The sequence below is a fragment of the Pararge aegeria genome, chromosome 27 (assembly GCF_905163445.1).
Source record: "Pararge aegeria chromosome 27, ilParAegt1.1, whole genome shotgun sequence".
NCBI classification, from domain to species: Eukaryota; Metazoa; Arthropoda; class Insecta; order Lepidoptera; family Nymphalidae; genus Pararge; species Pararge aegeria.
In genome coordinates, this window is record NC_053206.1 from 6425671 (window position 1) to 6450239 (window position 24569).

Here is a 24569-nt window from a genome sequence, read left to right on the forward strand (position 1 = left end):
TATGTATAATATTCATAAGAAAATATTCATCAGTCATCTCAGTACCCATAACACAAGCTACGCTTACTTTGGGGCTAGATAGCGATATGTGTGTTCTCGTAGTATATTATATTATTAAAAAAAAAAACGTGCGCTCGTGCGTGTATCAAAGAGTCCAACCTAGGATCTTTAAGAGCAACCTACATGCTAAACTAGTGGGCAAACGGCATTAAAATAACAGAATCTAATAAAAAAAAACTCGTTAACAATAAATTGAGAGTAACTCTTTTAACTAACCAATTAGTTTGTTTTTATGATTTCGTATTTTATTTCATTCGATAATCCTATGTAGGAAACATGGAGTGGAGGGTTTTAATATTTTTTGTTATTTTTGACGCCGTTTTATGTGGATATCAACCGGTAAGTAAATTAGTTCAAATTAATAATTATTTAATTAAGCCGTTGCCGCCATCTTGGATTACGTATTCGACAAAACACAACTTTTAGGAATTACATGATAAAAGACTAAGACACCGGGAGGTATATATGCATCGTTCGAGTCCATGTAGGACAGCCGTGCATCGATAATGCAGTCGTATTTATGTCAAAATAACCACCAACTCAATACGTAATGAACATAAATATCTGTCAAATATGAAATTATAGTTATCAAAAGTTTAATTATTTACCCACTTTATAAATTTACTGTGACATACAATTAAAAAATTGTAAAAATCTTTACAAATATTCTGTTAAATAAAATTTAAATACTACAGAGTTAAGAAGATACAGAATTGCTCTTATTTAGAGATTATTGCATGCTATGCGCTAGCTCACACACTTTCCCGTTATCCCATTTGATGGTAAACGTTTAGAACATTAAGGGTTAAATCGTATCCATTCATTACCGGCCCACTATAGGGCACGGATGTCCTCCCACAATGAGGAGGGGTTAATAATATAAATAAATAAATACACTACGACAATACACACATCGCCATCTAGCCCCAAAGTAAGCGTAGCTTGTGCTATGGGTACTTAGATGGCTGATGAATATTTCTCTTAATAATATACATAAATACTTATAATATACATATAAACACCCAGAGACTGAAAAACATTCATGTTCATCAAACAAACATTTTCCGTGGGGAATCAAACTCACGGCCTTGCGCTCAGAAAACAGGGTCTTGTGTTTGTTTGTCTGTCCGCCCGCCCTTAACGACCTAACGTACACTAAGATGGCGGCAAAATCCCCTGGTATCGTTCCCGAGGATAACATAAAATAGCTTTCGTCAGATATACAAGCACTGCTAATTCTTGCTAAGTTTTTTTCTTTTAGACTGGCGATGAAGTCCAGGCAGGCGGCGTCCTTCTACCAGCTACGAGGCGAGGAAGGTATATTGCCAATATCATCCGAAGGCAAGCTGTGGTGAGTGGATATCACGATCTTCATAATAAATTTATTCACAAGAATGTTGGTACATACAGATAGTACAAACACACATACATTACGCCTAGTACATTATTATTGTAAAATTTTTTTTTAGTTCTCAAAACTGAAAACTAACTGTTTACTCTTATATAAAATACTAGCTGTTGCCCGCGACTTCGTCTGCGTTTGATTTTGTTTTTTGATGTGGCATTAAATTTAGTTGTAGATCTATAAAACTCTCTATACTTAAAGTAATGGCATTCAAGACATACTCTTACCCTACAAAGCAGTTATACTCCGAACTAGCCGTACTCTCAGTCAGGAAATTATTTATAAAACAAGTTGTTATTGCGCAACATAAAAAACGACCTTCGTTCATGACGAGACGTAGAAAAGATTTAGTTTTTAACTTACCCAAGTTAAAAACAGTATTTGCGCAAAAATTTGCTTATTACCTTGGTCCTAAATTATATAATGCACTCAGCAGAAATTTAATGTTAAAAAATTATACTACTTGTAAATGTAAAACAGAGCTGATTAAATACCTTATTACCCAAAATTATAACGAAGTAGAAGATCTTCTGAAAAAAATTATATAATTTTTAACACACTGACACATTTAAACACACATACTACACGCACCATCACTCATAATAATTTTTAACACACAGACACATTTAAACACACATAATACACGCACTAGCACTCACTCTCACAAAAAAAAAAAAAAAAAACCATCCATAATATATCATAATTAGATGCACTTCATTTTTATTAAAAACTGTAACAAACTATCGTAGTATGATAATACTTTGATACTTGTAAAATATCACATTAATTACTAATCTATATATATATAATGAAAATGGTCTTCGTTTGAGGCTCAATCACGCCTAAACCACTGATCGTATCGACATGAAACTACCACCATTCGATGCGAAATTTTTCCTAGATGGTTTATGGCTATCTATTTTTTGAATTCCAACATTCCTTCATTTTTTTATTGCTTTTACTTTTATGAACATTTATCCCGCTAATAAAAACAAAAGATAAGCATTTTCTCTTGATTCTTTTGTTTTCATGGATTTCAACAGAGTGTATTAAACGGATTATGGTTTTTTACATTCAGCTAAGAATCTACTCACGGTAGTGGAGAACGGCTGGACCAATTGGGCTTTTTTTTATCTTCAGAATTGTCAGGAGAAAGTTTTGTATGTAAGAAAATTTTAAAAAAGTCCAATAAAAAGTTAAAAATTTCGATGATAATCGAAGAATTCCCATCTATATAGTCACTCACCACGAAATCTCGGGAACCATAAGACTTAGAAACGTGAAACTTGGTAGGAATATTACTTTTGCTATGTAGAGGTCAGCTATGAATAGATTTTAAGAAATTCATTCCCCAAAGGGGATTGCGGGGGAGTTAACAATGAACAATTCCCATTTTAAACTATAGCTCCTATAGACTTCAAATTTGGTAGGAATCTTCTGTAAGAGGTGTAGAAATAGGCTATGAACGAATTTTACGATAGCTCACCCCACAGGGGGTTGCGGGGGTGGGTATTAACAATTAATATTTTTAATTTTCCAGCTAAAGCTCCTACAAGCTCCAAATTTTGTAGGAATTTTCTATAAGTGATGTAAAAATGATTTATGAACAAATTTTACGATATCCCACCCCAAAGAAGATTGCGGGGGCGTTAACAATGAAAATTTTCAATTTCCAAGCGATAGCTCCTATAGACTCTAAATTTAGTGAGAGTATTCTATATGTAATATAAAAATGATCTTCGAGCGGATTTTACAATGAATCACCTCCAATAAGGTTCGCGGGGGTGGGTGTTAACAATAAAAAATTTCAATTTCGAAATATAGCTTCTAAAAATTCTAAATATGGTAGGAATCTTTTATTATTCACATAAAGAACATCTCAAAATGGATTTCAATAAAGTCTACTTCCGACAGGAATTGCGGGGGTGGGTGTTAAAATCTAAAAATTTTATTTCTAACCTGTAACTTCTACAGACTCCAAATTTGGTGGGGATCTTCGTGTATGTAGGGATATTCGTGTATTTCCTTACAACAATCGTCTTTTTGGCAGCGGAGAAAAAGTCATTGAGAGGTTTCAAAAACTTAACTTTACATGTAGCTATCCAATCAACGGACTAAGAATTTTACATTCATTTTACTTTTGCAGACTACATAACCGACGAATTCTTTTATTGCGGGATTGCGGAAATGTAACAGATTAAAATGAATGCATTTTCCAAGCACATGAGATGTGGAAAAGAAATTTAGTTACTTATTCCAATAGAATTCATAAAAAACATGCACAATTAATTTTCTATAAAAAATTGATGTCACGGAGAAAATTTTAGTTGACAGAAAATTCGTCGCACTTGAACCTAGACAGATTTCAACTTCACATATGAGACTTTAACTAAAACTTTCAATGCTCAGTTTAAAATTTTTTCTTCATGTCAATTATTATTAATTTTTGGAAGAAAGGCACGGAAATGTTATAATGATTGCACATTGAAAGTTACAATGAATATTAGTGAGAAAAATCACCTGGATGAAAGATAGAGGCTAAATCGATGGAATTTGGAATTTGAGTAAGTCTAAACAATATCGATGCTTACAGTTCTATCCGCGGGGCCTATTTATGTTCATACAAAAATAAAAAAAAGAAGAATAATAAAAATATGAAAAAAATAAAAAAAATGAAACATAAAATGTAATTTATTTCCTTTTTCAATTCGCCCAGCGAAGCGGGCTGGAAACGGCTAGTTATCAAATAAACCAATTACATACTAACCAATACTTACATTCTTAAACTTTGCCATATACTGCCAAAGCAATAGTGAAGTGGCGGGTGGATGGTTAAACGTGTCTCATAAGATTTTAGCCACCTACCCGCTATTACTATTATTATATTATCTTAAAACTGCACACATATTGTTTACCTATTCATAATATAGAATAAAACGTATAGACTTATAGAAAGTACTTGGGCACGAGGAATGGCAACTCACTGTGATACAGTTTTAACTAGTACAGGAGTTGGCGTAACTGGAACCTGGTCTTACAAACATTTTGTACATTCCTATATATTTTCAATTACTAACCTCATTTATTATGTAAGCAGGTATTATTTTTGGTTTACAGGTCGCTGGTACTTATAAAACTGTGAAATCTGATGAAGGCACCAGCAACCAAATCTTATGTTTTAAGAAGTATTGTTTCTTTATAAATCATAAACGCAATGTTTTTTTTTATATACTTAATCTAGAACTCTGCGTACAAACTATTTTTGGCCTAAATAAAGTTTATTATTATTATTATAAAAATTAAAGTATTCAGTATAGCTTTAGCCTTAAATGAGGGGTTTGCTGCTGTCCGCTGAGGAGTTCTGTCCTCTATCTCCAACCACGGTTTGGGCAAAATTAAACACATATTATAACCTCTATAGTACAGAAAATAATTATTGAAATCGGTTATAATTTGTCGGAGTTATGGTGTAAATTCGTCAAACACTCATCCCCTCTCCCAAAGGAACCGAGCTTAATGTCGTGATAAAAAATATCCTATATTAATTTTAATATTTTGCTTGAATTGCTCTAGCTTCATAGCTTAATTTAAATTTACTGGAAGATGGTGATAACAAAAAAATAAATTTACCCGGCTAAGTTTGTTGTGGGCTCTTCTTAGACCAGGGCGCGTTTGGAACCCTCGTAGCTTTAGATTTAAGTTGGCGAACGAAGTTATCACCATCCCGTTACAATTATGTAAACAAATATGTATGAACGCTTCATAAGTGCCTGTGATAGGCCTACATGAATAAAGAAATTTTGAATTTGAATACTTCCAAGATGTATACAAAGTTTCATGAGGATCGGTTAAGTAGTTTTTGCGTGAAAGCGTAACAAAAACTTACATTGACATTTATAATATTAGTAGGGATAGGGATTGTATTTTTGGCGGTATAATGATAGTAAAAAATATATGTAATTTCGAGAGCACTAAGAAAATTATTCGTTAAATAACTTTTTTTTTCATAGGACGGAACAAGAATAAAATTCAACAAAGATGCAGACAGGGTAAGTGCTCTTTTGGAAATCATTGTATTATTAATACATGTAAATAAAAACCGAAATAATACTTCAGAGGCTTTAGAAGTGAAATGAGACTTATGTGTGAAACCGAAACGCTAACAGTTTTTGTGTAAACCATTGCCATCGTTCTTACTGAAAGAAATTAGATACAGCCCTAACATGACATGCAAAAGTAAAATCAAATGACTCCTGACACTTTATTAGGTACGCGTCGCGCAGCGTAGGTACTATGCACGTATCGGTCTTTTATCTTCAATAGGGTTGTCATAAGTAAAAAATGTTTTGAATTAGTTTGTATGGAAAAATAAATATTATACGTGCCAAAACTGACCGACTAGAGATATACAACGTGTAAATGAACACCGAAATAATACTTCAGAGGCTTTAGAGGTACATTATTTAATGAGAATTATCTGTGAAATGAAAAAACTAACAGTTTTTGTGTAAACCATTGCCATCGTTCTTACTGAACGAAATTAGATACAGCCGTAACATCACATGCAAAAGTAAAATAAAATGACTTTATGAGGTACGCGTCGCGTAGCATAGGAACTATGCACGTATCGGGAATTTTTTTTAGGAAATTAGGTATTCTACCACTGCCTTGTATGTATATAAGAGATATGTGTATATTTGTTAAAAGATATCCAGATTGTTTCAAAGAAATTGTGAATATAATACGTATAAAGTCGTCAGATATCCCAACAAGCTCTGTATTGCAAAACGATGCAATAGTACATATATGAAATGTGCTTGCGGTATGGCTGTAAAAATATATAATAAACTACAAACTGATTTCGAAAACATGAATTTTAATATGTTTAAGAATAAATTAAGTAAAATGCTACTCGAAAAATGTTATTATGATGTAAAAGAATATTTTTTATAAACTAAACCATTTTAAATATGAATTATGGATCATTATTTCGATTTGGTTATTTATTTATTTATTTACTTACTGTCATTTTTAGTTTTATCATGTGTTTGTAGTGTTTATTTTAATTTAATTTGACATTTAATTAAGGTTGACCTTTTTAATATCCAATGAACCAAATTTGCACACTATTAATTTAGTAGAATGTTATGCTCTCTAAAATAACTATAGTGGACCCCCGGTAGTCCGACAAACATTTTGCACGGCAGTGTCGAACTATCGAATTCGTCGGATTATAGAGTACTGCCTAAGACCCCCTATAGTCCGGATTTTTTTACAAAAGAGTACCTTGTAATTCGACAAATTACAGATCCAAAGATAAGATTCTTTATACATACATATGTACATATATGTACTCTGAAATACTAATTACACTTCATTATGTATGTCAAATAATAATCAAAAACTATGAATCAATTATGTAGTTTAAGAAGCATGCAAATATTCATAATTTTTTTTTGTTTAACAGTTTAACGGATTACAGGGGGCGCCGGATTAGACAGGGGCCGGACTACCGGGGGTCCACTGTATATTGTTTACCAACATCTTTATATTGTACAAACGTTCTTGCCAATAAATGATTATTATTATTATTATTATTATCGTTCTTTTATCTTCAATAGGGTTGTGATAAGTTTACACTTAGAATGTTTTGAATTAGTTTGTATGGAAAAATAAATATTATACGTGCCAAAACTGACCGACTAGAGATATACAACGTGTAAATGAAAACCGATATAATACTTCAGATGCTTTAGAGGTACATTATTTAATGAGAATTATCTGTGAAATAATAATAATAATAAGATAATAATAATTTATTTATTTCATATATAAAAGTGTATACAGCAGAAATCTCCTAATGGACACAGTGATACTCTATTTATTTGTGCACAAAGGAGTGCTTAAACACTCGCACTAAGGTAACTTGTGTTACGAGTGTCGCCACCTTCCTTCGGACCCATTACAACAACGTGAAATTAGGCAGATGCAAACATCGCAATACATAATAAATTAATTACAATGATGTGATTGTTTTTTTTTTTTTTTTGTGGAATTGTGGTGTGTGTGTGTGTGTGTGTGTGTGTGTGTGTGTGTGTATGTGTAAGTGTGTGTGAGTGTGTGTGTGTGTGCATGTGTGCAAATGAAAACGCTAACAGATTTTGTGTAAACCAGTGCCCTAGGTTGTACTGAAAGAAATCAGATGCAGCCCTAACGTCACATACAAAATTAAAATTATGTGACTCCTGTCACTTTATTAAGAAGGTACGCGTCGCGTAGCGTAACTACAGGCGTGTCGGTTTTCTATCTGCAATAGGGTTGTCCTAATTAACACTTAGAATTTTATGAATTAGTTTGTATGGAAAAATAAATATGGTTCTTTCGATTTAATATTTCTACAGGGTGTTTCCTTATGAAATATACTTATGTACCCTTCAATAGTATTTCGTTATTCCGTTACACGCTGTATAAACAATACTTACAATAAGTAGGTTGCTGATTCTTCTGTTGATGAACACTCATTCCAGATGAACGCAGAAGCAAAGAAGAAGGTGGACGTGCTATCTGAGGAGTTGCTGCCTTACATAATAGCTGAGCAGGAGCGCCGAACCACTCTCTATAAGAGGATCATGACGGCGATACAGAACGGAGAAAAGGGGGTGACTGTCGCGGAAATTAGGGGGAAGCCACCTGTCATTATAAGGAAAGGTGCGATCTACTTTCATGTGGCCACTTTCATGTGGCAGTACTGTGAGAAATGTAATAGCACGATGTTTTCGGCTTAACTCGATTGTGTAAGAACATAGCATAATTACTAGTGGGTAAAACGATTGTAAAGTTATTTGAATTGTTATATATTTATGTTTTATGTTTTTATCTTTTTCTTCTTGTGCTAGAGTAGAGTTTTAGTCTTACCCGCAATTTTCGCGATGTCGTCCTCCCATCTTTTCGATGGCCTACCTTCTTTTCCAATCGGAGGGATGCCAGTTGTCTAAAGTTACTTAATAATAAACTTAAATATTAAACACATAATCTAATTGACACCGGTTTCGGGATTGTTTTGCCTTTCCGCAAAGGCCTCCCCTAGAGCTTTCCACACTTTCCTATCCATCACACAGCGATCTTTCGAATAAATATACTACGAATAAATAAATATACTACGACAATACACACATCGCCATCTAGCCCCAAAGTAAGCGTAGCTTGTGTTATGGGTACTAAGTTAGCTGATAAATATTTTTTTATGAATATAATACACATAAATACTTATAATATACAGATAAACACCCAGACACTGAAAACATTCATGTTCATCACACAAACATTTTCCAGTTGTGGGAATCGAACCCACGACCTTGGACTCAGAAAGCAGGGTCGCTGCCCACTGCGCCACTCGGCCGTCCGAATAGCAGCAGATAGCAGTTTGCTGTTAATTATTACTGCTGGAATTTACTAGGACCTTATTGGGCCATTTTCCCATAATAACAAATTTAATTGAGGGGAGACGAGATGGCCAGCTGTAAGACATTAGGGCTGAGAATGGTACCCGACCAGATTCCGTCATTGAGATCTCATTGGCTTGACACGCTTTGTTCGTAGGACTGTTCTACCGCTGTCCAGCAAACCGTGCGCCCAAAGAGCCTGACGGTTCAGGCACACTGATGTGCGAGGAAGAAGTTGAACCGAGTCAAGTGATGTACGACTCGTGTCTCAGCGCAGAGGACAAGGAGCTGTACGTGGCAGAGAACAGATACTTCTTCTGTAACCGTGAGTGTTTTTAGTTTTCTCGCTCTCACTCATATGAGTTGTATCACTGTCACTCATGTGAGTTCGTGTGAGTTTTCTCAATCTCACTTACGTGTATGGAGGTAGAGCCGACTAAGTGACAATGAGCTGAACGTGGCAGAGAACAGATACTTCTTCTGTAACCGTGAGTGTTTTTAGTTTTCTCGCTCTCTCATATGAGTTGTATCACTGTCACTCATGTGAGTTCGTGTGAGTTTTCTCAATCTCACTTACGTGTATGGAGGTAGAGCCGACTAAGTGACAATGAGTTGAATTTGACATATAACAGATCTTCTGTAAACGTGAGTGTTTTCAGTTTTCTCACTCTCACTCATATGAGTTGTATCACAGTCACACATGTGATTTCGTGTAAGTTGTCTCAATCTCACTTACGTGTGTTGAGGTGGAGTCGACTAAGTGATGTACGACTCGTGTCTCAGCGCCGAGGACAATGCAAGTACGAGGCTGAGAACAGAAGCTTTTTCTGTAACCGAGAGTGTTATCAGTTGTCTTACGTGTTAGGAGATAGAACCCACCAAGTGATGCGTGAGCAACTCGTCAATCGTGTCTTCGCTTAGAAGACAAGGATCTGTACGTATGTGGAAGAGACCAGATACTTCTTCTATAACCGTGCGTGTTTCCAGCTGTCACTCACACTCACACTCATGTGAGTTCAAACACTGTCACTCATGTGATTCGTGTAACAACTCGTGTCTTAGTGCTGAAGTGTACCTCTGTGTGTTGAATTTATTTGAAAGAACTTGTAAGTTTAGTTTTTTTTTAATGCCAAGGCCATTGATTGCAGGTCACAAAGTCGAGGGTCCGGATCTGCCCCGGAATGGCACCACGGTGATTGGTTGTGCACCCATCGAACGTACTTCGCTTAACTACACGGCCAATAAATGCGCCTTAGAGGATACGGATGACGTGGTTGTCCACTACCGATATTATCCTGACAGGGTACGCAACTACTGTTTAACCTGTTTTTTTTTGCTTTCTATATATACAACGTGTAAATTAAAACCGAAATAAGACTTCATAGGCTTCAGGGGTACATTATGTGTGTCTCCGACACATATCTGTGAAACCGAGAACCTAATAGTTTTTGAGTAAACCACTGCCATAGTTTTTACTGAAAGAAATCGGATACAGACCTAACATCACATGCAAAATTAAAATCTCGTGACTCCTGTCACTTTATTAGGTACGCGTCGCGTAGTGTAAGTACTATGCGCGTGTCGGTATTTTTAGTTAACACTTAGAATGTTTGGAATTCGTTTGTATGGAAAAATATATATGTTTCTTTTGATTTAATATTTTCACAGGGTGATTCCTTATGAAATATACTTATGCATCATTCTATATTATTTCGTATTTCCGTTACACGTTGTATATTTTACTGTGGACTTCGACCCGGCACCTAGGTCTCCAGGATACCCAATTTGGGAATTCTACAAGGGGGCACCCAGCACTGGATAGAGCTACATGACCTTAAAGTTCTCTCCACCGACCGTCGTTGTATTCCAAGGCTAGTTCGTGAAGCGATTGAAATTCGAAATCACAAAAACTTCAATTGTGAGGACGGTTTTAAATTAGCAAGTGTGTGGAATCCAGTGGTAGAATTATGCAAACCAAGAAAGCATCGTACAGCTTCTCAATTTAAAAGCGACGTTGTCAGTGTAGTGTGTCGAACAGTTCGTGAAATACCGACAAAAATAACACGAAAGCGGGTAGTCAGGTTCACCCTGTGACATCTAACTTGACATCTCGTACCTACGCAACTGGCTCGAAATATCGACAAATGCAAAATATTATCGTGGTATGTACCCGTTGAACTATATTTAAGAAATACTGATTAACCACGAAAATATTAGTTTAAAATCCCAATTTGGGTATTTATTATTGCTGAATTTTCTCCAGTCTGGTCTGGTGGGAGGCTTCGGGGGTAGTCGTGCCGAAACCGAAAAAGACGTGCCGCTAAGCGATTTAGCGTTCCGCGATGTCTCGTAGACAACGATTAGGGCATTGGTTCAATATAACTGCTATACTGCGTTACAAGTTAGCCCGCCACCAACTTAGACTACATAAGCACTTGCCACAGTTAAGATTGAAATCACGGGCTAACTTGTAGTGGAATAAAAAAAAACAAACGGAGCGGATTGCTAAGCTACGAGACGTGTCTGAACATGTCTTTTCAAAAGTATTTTGTCTGTTTAGACCTACAAGTTCGTAACGGAGTTGGACCCCGACAGGGAGGTCTGCGACCACTGGAACCCGTGTCAAATCGGCTACATCTTCAGCTTACCCTCTCCTGACCAAGCTGTAACGGCTAACGAACTGTGGCGTGAGTAGCACTAGTAATCTTCTATATATATAAAAGAGAAAGTATGTGGGTATGGTCCGTATAAACTGCGAAACGGCTAGACCGATTTGAATGAAATTTTCAGGGAATCTCCGGATTGACCTGGCGAGTAATCCTGTAAAGTTTGGTGACGATCGGAGCACTCCTATTTTTGAACCGTCAAACTGTCAAATACAGCTTTTATTAAAAATTTAGTGATGTATGTTTATTGTTTAAATAAAATAAAGCAAAATCTAGCCTGGCGAAGCGGGCTGTGTACGCTAGTACTCTATAAAAGTAGCAAACTGACACGCCATTGCTATTCATTCAAATTCAAATTCAAAATTCATTTATTTCAAGTAGGCCTTAATTAATAAGCACTTTTGAAACGTCAAGTCAGTCTGTTTGTAGTGACTCTACCATCTGCCTTCCGAACGGCAGATTCCACTGAGAAGAGCCGGCAAGAAACTCAGCAGCTTTTCCAACAGCATTTTAAAGTTTAACAATCTTTAAAAAAAATCTGTATTGTGAGAGATGAGAGCGGAGTCGCCTGCTTCCAAGTAGCCTTGTCATTTTCGCTAGATCCTTACAGGTAGGTTATTCGAGACCGCAAACTAAAAGAGCAATAAGAAACTCGGTTTAGGCTGTCACATATAAGAAAAGTAGACTGTAGATTTTAGTGTAGATTTACCATTACATAAGTTTAAAGAATCTATAAAACTACATTTAATACATCGAGGCTTAAATACTATTGATAAATTTATTAATGACAAGTTTGTCTGGAAGCAAGCCGCTCCGCTTACATCTCACACAAGATAGAACAGTGATTATTAAATTGTAAAACGATGTTGGAAAAGAGCAACTTCACAGATTCTCGTTCGGCTCGGCTCCTTCTCGGTAGAATCTGCCTTCCGAACCGGTGGTAGAGTCACTAGAAACAGACTGAATTGACGTTTCAAAAGAGTTCATTAATTAGGCCTACTTAAAAAAAAAAATTTGAATTTGAATTTTTAAATAGGAAGCGAAAACAGTTACACAGCCACTTTGTGCTCGTTTTAAGTGTTTTTTTTAGGAAAATTTAGAACGAAAATGTCTTTTATGCAAGTTTAGTACGTCTCGTATACAGATCGAAAGTGTATTTTATGCAAGTTTAGTACGTCTCGTATGCAGATCGAAATTGTCTTCTATGCAAGTTTAGTACGTCTCGAATACAGATCGAAGTTTATTTTATGCAAGTTTAGTACGTCTCGTATGCAGATCGAAAGTGTCTTTTATGCAAGTTTAGTACGTCTCGTATACAGATCGAAAGTGTATTTTATGCAAGTTTAGTACGTCTCGTATGCAGATCGAAAGTGTCTTTTATGCAAGTTTAGTACGTCTCGTATGCAGATCGAAAGTGTATTTTATGCAAGTTTAGTACGTCTCGTATGCAGATCGAAAGTGTCTTTTATGCAAGTTTAGTACGTCTCGTATGCAGATCGAAAGTGTCTTTTATGCAAGTTTAGTACGTCTCGTATGCAGATCGAAAGTGTCTTTTATGTAAGTTTAGTACGTCTCGTATGCAGATCGAAAGAGTCTCTTATGCAAGTTTAGTACTTTCGTATGCAGATCGAATGTGTATTTTATGCAAGTTTAGTACGTCTCGTATGCAGATCGAAAGTGTCTTTTATGCAAGTTTAGGACGTCTCATATGCAGATCGAAAGTGTATTTTATGCAAGTTTAGTACGTCTCGTATGCAGATCGAAAGAGTATTTTATGCAAGTTTAGTACGTCTCTTATGCAGATCGAAAGTGTCTTTTATGCAAGTTTAGTACGTCACGTATACAGGGCGAAAGTGTCTTTTATGCAAGTTTAGTACGTCTCGTATACAGATCGAAACTGTATTTTATGCAAGTTTAGTACGTCTCGTATACAGATCGTAAGTGTATTTTATGCAAGTTTAGTACGTCTCGTATGCAGATCGAAAGTGTCTTTTATGCAAGTTTAGTACGTCTCGTATGCAGATCGAAAGTGTCTTTTATGCAAGTTTAGGACGTCTCGTATGCAGATCGAAAGTGTATTTTATGCAAGTTTAGTACGTCTCGTATGCAGATCGAAAGAGTATTTTATGCAAGTTTAGTACGTCTCTTATGCAGATCGAAAGTGTCTTTTATGCAAGTTTAGTACGTCACGTATACAGGGCGAAAGTGTCTTTTATGCAAGTTTAGTACGTCTCGTATACAGATCGAAACTGTATTTTATGCAAGTTTAGTACGTCTCGTATACAGATCGAAAGTGTATTTTATGCAAGTTTAGTACGTCTCGTATGCAGATCGAAAGTGTCTTTTATGCAAGTTTAGTACGTCTCGTATGCAGATCGAAAGTGTCGTTTATGCAAGTTTAGTACGTCTCGTATACAGGTCGAGAGTGTATTTTATGCAAGTTTAGTACGTCTCGTATGCAGATCGAAAGTGTCTTTTATGCAAGTTTAGTACGTCACGTATACAGGACGAAAGTGTCTTTTATGCAAGTTTAGTACGTCTCGTATACAGATCGAAAGTGTCTTTTATGCAAGTTTAGTACGTCTCGTATACAGATCGAAAGTGTATTTTATGCAAGTTTAGTACGTCTCGTATGCAGATCGAAAGTGTCTTTTATGCAAGTTTAGTACGTCTCGTATGCAGATCGAAAGTGTCTTTTATGCAAGTTTAGTACGTCTCGTATGCAGATCGAAAGTGTCTTTTATGCAAGTTTAGTACGTGTCGTATACAGATCGAAAGTGTATTTTATGCAAGTTTAGTACGTCTCGTATGCAGATCGAAAGTGTCTTTTATGCAAGTTTAGTACGTCTCGTATACAGATCGAAAGTGTATTTTATGCAAGTTTAGTACGTCTCGTATGCAGATCGAAAGTGTCTTTTATGCAAGTTTAGTACGTCTCGTATGCAGATCGAAAGTGTCGTTTATGCAAGTTTAGTACGTCTCGTATACAGGTCGAAAGTGTATTTTATGCAAGATTAGTACGTCTCGTATACAGGTCGCAGGTGTCTTGGTCGCGTTTCAATAATGACGTCCATAGGGTTTATTGTAGAAATAATGCAAAAAAAACTATTTCCTAAAAAGATACCTGGCAGTGAGAATGAATTTCTGTAAATTAAATAATAAAAAATGATTCGTTTTGAGTACCTACCTTAATTAAACTGGTAGCTTTGTACTATCCAGTACCATTCTGTCAGAGTGCTTAGCCGAATAACTCAGCTTTTAGCAGAGTTAGTTGGCAGAGTGCGAGTTATAAAAAAAACTGCGATTCTTAATTAGTAATGGACCGAGTACATGACATAGAGTACTCGGTCGACCACTAATTAAGATATTGCTACGATTTTAATGTTACTTTTTTATGTTACAGATGATTACGGTAAGAGTTACGGGCTTAAATATTTAAAAAGTACTTTTGGTTTTTGGAGTCAAGCCTAATCTTGATGACACCGGTATTTTTGAAATAGGAATTAGATGTTTATTAGGGAGTTATGGAACTACAGTTCACGAATAAATAACGATTATTCCCGAATGTACCGCACGCCATGATTAAGAAAAAATAACCTGGTTGCAACTCAACAACTCAACGTGTCAACTCTACCTCTGTCAATACACCATTGTGATGTCAAACTCAAAGGCATTGCCATTTGGATTTTGAAAGAATGTTTAATGACATTGATATTTTTATAAATTGACATTTGATATTTTTAAATTGACATTTAAAAGAATGCCAGACTCAAAGGAATTGCCAAGTGGATTTGAGTTATAAAATTGTCCTCAGACAGATTGTGTTATAATTCTTAAAGTTTTATGACACAAATTGTAAAATGACAATGCGAGGGTGTCTTGGGGTTTTCTTATTCGTACTAATCCTTTAGCTTACGAAGTAGTTTGATTGTCTAAAAAATAAATTGTGATTAACACCACGGAAGTATATTATACAACTTTTGATAGTTCTTTAACAAAAAAACGAGTGTCTTTGGTCTCTTGCCTACCTGAACAAACCGAGCGAGGGTTCGAATTTCAAACATTTATTTGTTTTTATTTGTTACAGTTGAACGTAAGGGTTTTTTTGAAATAATTTTGTTTTTTTCTTTCGGATATTAGACTTTTACCTACGTCTAACTTAAAATTGTAAGTTGTCTGAAATGGCTTAGGTTTATGGTCATAGTCGACTGCAGCGCTGATTTTCGGCATGAGCCATGGTAAATTTACGGACGGATCGGGAACGGATCGGGAACGGATGGTGTGTGTGTGTGTGTGCATGTTGGTTACATGTGTATTTCTTTGTGTGTTTGCGTATATGTGTGTATGTGCCTGCTATACACATACACATATACACACTAGCTCACGCGTACCCTGACACAAACATATTCACATGCGTGTGTGTGCCTATGTGTTTTGTTCGTATGTGCGTGCGTGATAGTTTGAGCATTAGAGCTCGACGCGTTTTGTGTGGTTACAAGAAATTTTTATAACAAAGACCACCACATTGAATCCAAGGGAGATTGGTGGGTTAATAATTCCAAAGAGCAAGATGCCAACTAGTCGGTGTATGCTGTTTAACCTATTCTGCGACACTAAATGCCATACTAATTTGTGTTTTGTATTTTCAGGGGATGATGGTAAGATATTACTGGAAAATCCAGTATCTAATTAGTTGAAAATTTTTTGTATGTTCACAAAAATATATAAATACAAATACACTCTATTAACTTATAACAACCATTTTTTTGCTGTCTTTACTGACTACAGACTGAATATAAGGGATTTTCGCTCCTGTTTCTCAGAAAAATAAGTAAAATGTCTTTTCTTTTTTTTCAACATTTTGCATTGATGATCCTATTGGTCGTAGCGTGACGTAATTTATTATTTTCTCGATATTTGGACTATTCAACACAAAAAGATTTTTCCAATTCGAACCACTAGTTCCTTAGATAAGTGCGTACAAACAAACTCTTGAGCTTCATAATATTAGTATAAAAGTATATTTATTTTTATTTTATTCTTTAAATTTTTTTTTTTATTTTAGAATATGAACGTAAGTATATTTTGTTACTTCTGAAAGTCTACAAGATTATCTCCTAGCTTTTTTGTATCCTCTATGGCTATCTCAGTTTTTTTTTCGAGTCTTGTTCAAGTTTGTATCCTCTGTGTTTAATATTTAAGATTAACGTTTTTTTTATTTATTTTTAGGTGATGGTAAGTTAAAATAAGTTTTTACTATGTTTTTTTATATTCTTCATTTGTGTGTAACAATTTTGCGCTGGAGGTGTCGATGCCTGATGAAAGCAAACATGAATTGTAGGTCTGGTGCTTGCCTAGAAAATGCCTATTCATTACGGTCTTAAAGGTATTCGTTTTAGGCACTTTAAAACCCTCGAAACACTCAGGATTCTAGATGCTCTAGACTCTATGTTCCCTCATTTGCTTGGGATTTACACTCTTGTTAAAAAATCTGCTATTAATAAGTCTATGCCAGCGATGTTTAAAATTACAGCTTTAAAATTACGTTATGTTGATCAATGTTGCCATGTTTCAACTCTGTTATTTACTGATGTCAATTATTTTGTTTTTTTTATTTCAGAAATTATACCTCGTAAGTACTTTTTTTTGTATTTTGATATATTGAATGGTAATTTAAAAAGGATTCATTAAAAAAATTGTTTTATTTTTGGCTGTTTGATTACATTTGCATTTATTTTTGCTTTAAAGCAATACCAAGTGAGTATCATCGGACTCTTATCTTTACATATTATAAAACAAAGTCCCCCACCGCGTCTGTCTGTCTGGGCGAGAAAAACTGAAAAACTACCTAACTGTTTTTCATACGGTTTTCACTAACGAACAAGGTGACTCATGCGGAAGGTTTTAGTGTATACTTTATATATCCTGTGAAGTGTTTTTTTGTTCATAGACTATGGGATTCCTTTGACCATCAGGTTGGCCAAATACTCAATGATTTTTGAAATTTGAACTTTTTGAAAGTTGAATTTTTTGAAATTTGAATTTTTGAAATTTGGATCTTTTTACCAGTCGCCCGAAATACTATTTCACTTCCAGAGGACTGCAACGAGGAGTTTGTCCCGCCATCTGTTGGCAACTACACTAGCAGCTCGCGACGCCTGGCGATACCCGAGGGGTATAACTTCACCCACCTGGAGTACTTTGGCCTGACGGAGGACAAACAAATTGTTAGTAGACGTACTAAGGAACTCAGCGGGCGATGGAGCGTAAATGAGCTAGAGTTACGGTCTATACGGTCCGGTCCGGTCTATACGGTCTATAGCTGAAGTGGCAATGGGCGGGGCCCATAGCTCGGAGAACCGATGGACGTTGGGGTCCCGAGTTGCTGCAATGGGGACCCTGCACTGGTAAAAGCCGCGTTGGTCGGCCCCCAACGAGGTGGACAGACGACATCAAACGAGTCGCTGGGAGCCGCTAGACCTATGTCCAGGGGACGATAATCGATTGAAATGACGTTGATGATAGAATCTATTTATTGCCTTATGTTAGCTACTCGTCACTATACTAGTTCCCCTAATGTCTAGGGGCACTAAAGGGCAGAAGTTCAACAGGTTCCCCGTGCTTTTAGTAAAGTACCTCTGCTCTGCCCATAACGGCGTAGGTAGCCATAAAGCATTTCTACCACGATGGTGGCCCAGTGCGGTTTGGTGGTCAACGTACGTAGATCCCTCAGACAGGTTTCCTAACGATGTTTTCCGTTGAAGCAAGTGATATTTCAATTACTTAAAACGCACATAACTTAGAAAGGTTAGAGGTGCTTCTTTTTTCGAACTCGAGCGCCTACCTAATTTAATTGACGGCCGACTGGCGCAGTGGGCAGCGACCCGGCTAACTGAGTTCAAGGCCGTGGGTTCGATTCCCACAACTGGAAAATGTTTCTGTGATGAACATGAGTGTTTTTCAATGTCTGCGTGTTTATATGTATATTATAAGTATTTATTTATATTATTCATATAAAAAGAATATAAATATTCATCAGTTATCTCAGTACCCATAACACAAGCTACGCTACTTTGGGACTAGATGGCGGTGTGTGTATTGTCGTAGTATATTTATTTATTTATTAATTTAATACCTAATGCGCTATCACCGCTTCGATGGACATGGTGGTAAGAAATCCGTAGTAGCCTAGATAGCAGAAGCAACACTTCGCAGAACACGTTTGCGGCAGAAATAAGCATGGCGGCCGCGGCAGTAGTTCTACTGCCGCGCTCTTTTTTTTTTTTTTCGGATTTTGTGTAGCTGATTAACCCTAATGATTTCAACAGCGTAACGCGGGCTTGTTGGCGAGCCTCGGAATGGGGCTCTGCCAGGAAGAGTTTGAACCCTAGGGCTCGAAGAAGCGAAGAGATCGTCGGCCTGGGGGCGCCTCATGTGAGGCCAAACCTCGGCTCAGGCGACGATTGGAGTGAAAGGTTACGGTTCACGGTTACGGACGGTGATTAATCCGCACGCTTCCGAGAACGTGGTGCGAGCCCACGTCCGGTTGACGTTAGAAGTCGAGGACCTCGTCTTCGCCGGCGAAGACGCTGTGCATAGGTTGATTGTGTGTTCTGATAGGGAGCATTGTCAGGATTATCTGATCGTCAGGGTCGTGAAGGATATGTTTAGGCCTCCTCTTGTTAGTGGCGCTAAGGTTGGGTGAGTAAAATGAAGCCGCAACTATGAGAGGGTTGGGATGTCGGATAGATGCCGCGCTCTGCCACCAAAGCTGTACTACTACAATTAAATCATGTTTTAATTCTATTCTATAAATTGATTTCCGTTTTCTTATTTCTAGATGTACAGAAATCCAGAGAAAGAACAGGTATTTGTTGTTTTTTTATTCGACACTGATTTTTTTTCATAGAAAATTGACAGCAGTGGATGAGAAATACTATATTCAAAATTAATTGAAGTTCACTCCACCAATTAATTACTGCACGTTGAAATTTGGCGGCAGCTGGTCATTTTTCATTAAAACGCCTGCAATTGATTATTTATATTAATACCGCCCTTGCACCGCGCCGTTTGCACTCGATATAGGGTGTGACTTACAATATATAGATAAACACTGAAAAACATTTATGTTCATCACACAAACATTTGTTGGAACACGGCCTTGGACTCAGAAAGCTCACTATACTACCTGACACTTAAATTTTTTACTTTGCCCCAGGGATATCGTCAAAAAGTAGTACTGTATTGTTTCTTAGTTGGTAAAAAGTTTTTATATCCATATACTTTTTTCTTACAGGGCACTAAAGTAGATGAGAGCAATTATATCACCAAATGGACTACCAATGGTAGATTCGTTACCATCACTTTAACCTTTCCGAAATGGGGCAATGAACACTATGGAATATATGTAGTGAGGATACAGAAGAGAAACGAGACTGATTCATGGGAGAACTTATATTCTTGGAAGTTATGTTAGTAATGTCTTTATAATTCCTATGTAATTTGACATCCGACTGGCACTATGGGCAAATTTTTTTTTAACAAAAAAATAATAATTCATAAAAATACTCAAAAACACGCTTGGTAAAAAAAAATTAACTTATTTCTACCTTTTAGTTTGATTTTTCATATTTTGTTTGGGTTGAGTTTGATGTATATTTTTTTCGTTAAAAACTTTTTTTGAAGTAGAAAATCGTATTGAACCATCCCTAGCAAAACCTCTATCGATAAATCCTTTGGGACCTAGTCCGATCGTACATACAATATTAGGGTGCCTATTAGATTTTTTTTTTAATCTTTAATTATTTGGGGATATGCCAGCCCCATCATCCCATCATCATCATAAGTAACTTAGGTTAATAACAAAAACGATTGGCGCAGTTGGCAGCGACCCTGCTTACTGAGTCCAAGGCCGTGGGTTCGATTCCCGCAACTGGAAAATGTTCGTGAATGTTTTTCAGTGTCTGGGTGTTTATCTGTATGGGTACTGTCATTTTAGTACCCATAACACAAGCTACGCTTACTTTGGGGCTAATAAGTGATGTCCCCTGGATATCTCGTAGAAAAAAATGTATGAACTCTCTTAAAAATGTATGGCGACCAAGATACAGACAGGCAGACAAAACAAAAAAATACATTTTTAGCTTCAAAATCAAATTATGTATACTTGATGCTGAAGCCAGTCTATCGGCCGGCGAATTCTGAAGTAGAGCGATGTATAAAAAAAATCACAAAACAGCCGGCTTTCCGGCTTAAAAAAACTGTCTCGTTACAATACGCTCTGATATTAATTTTAATTATACACTGGCATATGAGAACGTCATGCCGTTTTCCGTGACGGCATACCGGTTGATTTCACTGTCGATATCGTCACCATCATCATGTCAACCAATCGACGTCCAATGCTCGACATAGGTCTTTTGTAGGGAGTTCCACAATACACGGTCCCGGGCCGCTTGTCTCCAGCGGCTCCCAGCGACTCGCCTGACGTCATCTGTCCACCTCGTTGGGGGCCAACCTACGCTGCGTTTACCGGTGCGGGGTCGCCATTCCAGCACCTTAAGACCCCAACGTCCATCGGTTCTCGGAGCTATGTGCCCTGCCCATTGCCACTTCAGCTTCGCGACTCGCTGATCTATGTCGGTAAATCTAGTTCTTCTACGATCTCCTCATTTCTGATTTGATCACGTAGAGATACTCCATCGCCCGCTGAGTGACTCTGAGGCTTCTTATGAGGCCCATAGTTAGCGGCCATGTCTCAGTTCCGTAAGTCATCACTGGCAACACGCACTGTTCGAAGACTTTAGTCTTCAGGCCCAATTCGGATGGGCAGCGTTCGGTAAACTTCGTGACATCTTCTCGTCCAAAATCCCTCAATTTTGGACGAGAAGATGTCACGAAGTTTACCGAACGCTGCCCATCCGAATTGGACCTACCTAACTGGATCGTGTGTCCTAGGTATATATACTCGTCTACAATTTCGATTGGTTTTCCTTATTTAGCAAGAAGCAAAGCGTCGCTGTCGATCCGTTCTCTAGAGATCGTACCCGGTCAGAAGAAGAACACGACAAGCTTAGCGTACCGTTGCGACAGGTGCCGGCTGCTCAGCGTTATGGTACGCATGGCAGACAACAACATATACAACTTGGACACATCCAGATATCGAATAAGGGAGGCTGATAGGTAAGATTTTTTTTAGTATGAATTCCGAACATAAAAATCCAAAAATTGGGAATCGAACCGTTTAAATAGTTCTTATATTAGGCCTACTTTAAATGAATGAAAACAAGTCAAGTTCTTATTTCAAATTGGCCTAATATAAGCACTTATAAAATGTAGAGTATGTCTGTTTGTCTCTCTACCACCGATTGTACCGAGAAAAAGTCGTTTAATCTATGTAAAGATAAATCTAATATAACCTTCGGTATCATGTCATTATGAATAATCTACAATAAACTACCAATTGACATCTTGGAGATGTCTCTTAAAAAGTTCAAAGTTTGTATTAAACGTAAGCTTATAGAAAAGTCCTATTATGGTATAAAGGACTACGATAAAAAAGCTTGGGTGTGAATTATTGCTCTAACCAGGTTGCTCTTCTAATAATTTAAAATTACATTGTGAGATGGTGATAACAAAAAAAAAAAAAAACACCCGGCTAAGTTTGTTGTGGGCTTCTTCTTAGACCAGGACGCGTTTGGAACCCTCGTAGCTTTAGTTTTAAGTTTACGAATGTGGTTATCGCCATCATCTCACTACCGTGTGATTCTTATGTACGCATCAAAAGTGCCACCTATGGGCCTACTTGAATAAAGATATTTTTGACTTTGACTTTGACTTTGAATATATACTCGGCCCCACAAAGGTTTTCTGCACTTTTCTTAGACAACATGCTGATATTATGACCAATTTAAGTCCGTCAGTAATTCTATTGTTTATATATATATATTTTTTAATAAATATGTTTTTTAATGAATTTTGAATAAGGGCAAGAAGCATATGGATATTATAATATACTATCTGTTGCCCGTGACTTCTTCCGCGCTGATTTTGGGTTTATTAACATTTTGGGCAGCTAAAAATAAATAAATTTTGATTTATTTTTACTAAATTGTAATACTGTTAATTGTTAATTTCAGAGGCGGTAAACGGTGAGTCATGAATCATCATATAAACTCAATACCGGCCTACTGCATGGCACGGGTCTCGGAGAAGGGATTAAGGTCGTAGTTCACACTGGCCCCGTGCGGATTGTTGGACTCCACACAGCTAAATAAATAAAATCAATAAATATACTACGACAATACACACATCGCCATCTAGCCCCAAAGTAAGCTTAGCATGTGTTATGGGAACTAAGATGGCTGATGAATATTTTTATGAGTTTTATATAAACACCCAGAAACTGAAAAATATTCACGCTCGTCACACAAACATTTTCCAGTAGTGGGAATCGAACCTACGGCCTTGGACTCAGAAAACAGGGTCGCTGCAAACTGCGCCAATCGGCCGACAAAATTATGAACGCGCTGTAATATAAGTGCCTGTGATAGGTCTACAAAAATATAATTTTTGAATTTGAATTTAGAACACATTTTAACTATAACTTGGAAGTAACGTATTAGTGTTTCCAGCCAGCAGTACCTAGAGTTAGAAGTTGAGGGCACGAAGCCTCAAGACTTCGGCGATTACTTCGCTATAATACAGAACAAGGATGGCATTGAAGAAAGAGTTAAAATGTTAACTGTTCTTTGTGAGTATGAGTCATAATGTTCAACCCCCTTTAGTAATATACTATGTCAATCATCACATCAATCCATTACCGGTCCACTACAGAGCACGGGTCACCTCCCACAATGAAAGAGGAGTTAAGGCCGTCCACCCATTGGCCCAGTGCGGATTGAAGAATTATTTCAGATCATTATGTACTCGTGTCCACTACAGAGCACGGGTCTCCTCCCACAATGAGAAAGGGGTTAAGGGCGTCCACCACGCTGGCCAAGTGCGGATTGGTGGACTTCACACCCGTTCAGAATATTGTGTAGAACTCTCATGCGTGCAGGTTCTTTAACAATGTTTTCCAATGCTGTTAAAGCAGATGATATCCGAAGTCTTAAAATGCACGTAACTCCGAAAAGTTATTGGTGCGTGCTGGGGATCGAACTCGGTCTTGAGGCCGAAGTATTAAACACTACGCCATTTCCGCTTCTTAATATTTATGATACTAAAACTCATCTTTCTTTTCAGCCCCAGGTAATTTTTATGATAAGAATATTAAGGCCACCATGATTGTAGAAGATTGGAAAAACTAAATTTAGTAAAACGTTACAGTATGCAGATCACATATTGTAGCAATTAAAAAAAAATATAGATAGTATAAAAAAATCTGTCAGGTCAAAATGCGTAAAATTTGAATGAGCTTCATGAACTGTTAAATTCAAATGCAATAAAACAGTCACTTTTGAAATTTGGGCCAGTTTAATGGTTATTTATAAGACAATACACACATCACAGTAGTACACATCTAGCCCCAAAGTAAGCGTAGCTTTTGTTATGGGTACTCAAACGACGGATGAATATTTATATGAATAATATACATAAATACTTATAATATACAGATAAACGGCTCTCTGACGGCCGATTGGCGCAGTTTGCACCTACCCTGCTTTCTGAGCCCAGGGCCGTGGGTTCGATTCCCACAACTGGAAAATATTTGTGTGATGAGCATGAATGTTTGTCAGTGTCTGGGTGTTTATTTGTATATTCTAAGTATTTATGTATATTATTCATAAAAATTTACATCAGTCGTCTTAGTACCCATAACACAAGCTACGCTTACTTTGGGGCAAGATGGCGGTGTGTGAATTGTCGTAGTATATTTATTTATTTTATTTTATAAACACCCAGACACTGAAAAAGATTCATGTTCATCAAAAACATTTTCCTCTACCTTGGACTCAGAAAGCAGGGTCGCTGCCCATTGTAATTAAGGGCAAA

At 36.9% G+C, this 24569-nt stretch overlaps 1 protein-coding gene across 1 annotated transcript in view; it reads left to right on the forward strand.

The window, feature by feature from the left end:
* Positions 1-314: 314 nt before the first annotated feature.
* Positions 315-24569, forward strand: part of LOC120635818 — a 35797-nt gene continuing 11542 nt past the window's right edge. Inside the window, exons 1-15 of the mRNA XM_039906982.1 lie at positions 315-399; positions 1322-1411; positions 5476-5514; positions 7993-8173; positions 9065-9232; positions 10056-10210; positions 11468-11594; positions 14977-14985; positions 17670-17800; positions 19414-19440; positions 19870-20044; positions 21575-21755; positions 22712-22723; positions 23207-23325; positions 23820-23825. Coding sequence (XP_039762916.1) covers positions 337-399; positions 1322-1411; positions 5476-5514; positions 7993-8173; positions 9065-9232; positions 10056-10210; positions 11468-11594; positions 14977-14985; positions 17670-17800; positions 19414-19440; positions 19870-20044; positions 21575-21755; positions 22712-22723; positions 23207-23325; positions 23820-23825 — 1483 coding nt within the window. The 5' untranslated portion in view covers positions 315-336. The remainder of the gene's footprint in view (positions 400-1321; positions 1412-5475; positions 5515-7992; positions 8174-9064; positions 9233-10055; positions 10211-11467; positions 11595-14976; positions 14986-17669; positions 17801-19413; positions 19441-19869; positions 20045-21574; positions 21756-22711; positions 22724-23206; positions 23326-23819; positions 23826-24569) is intronic.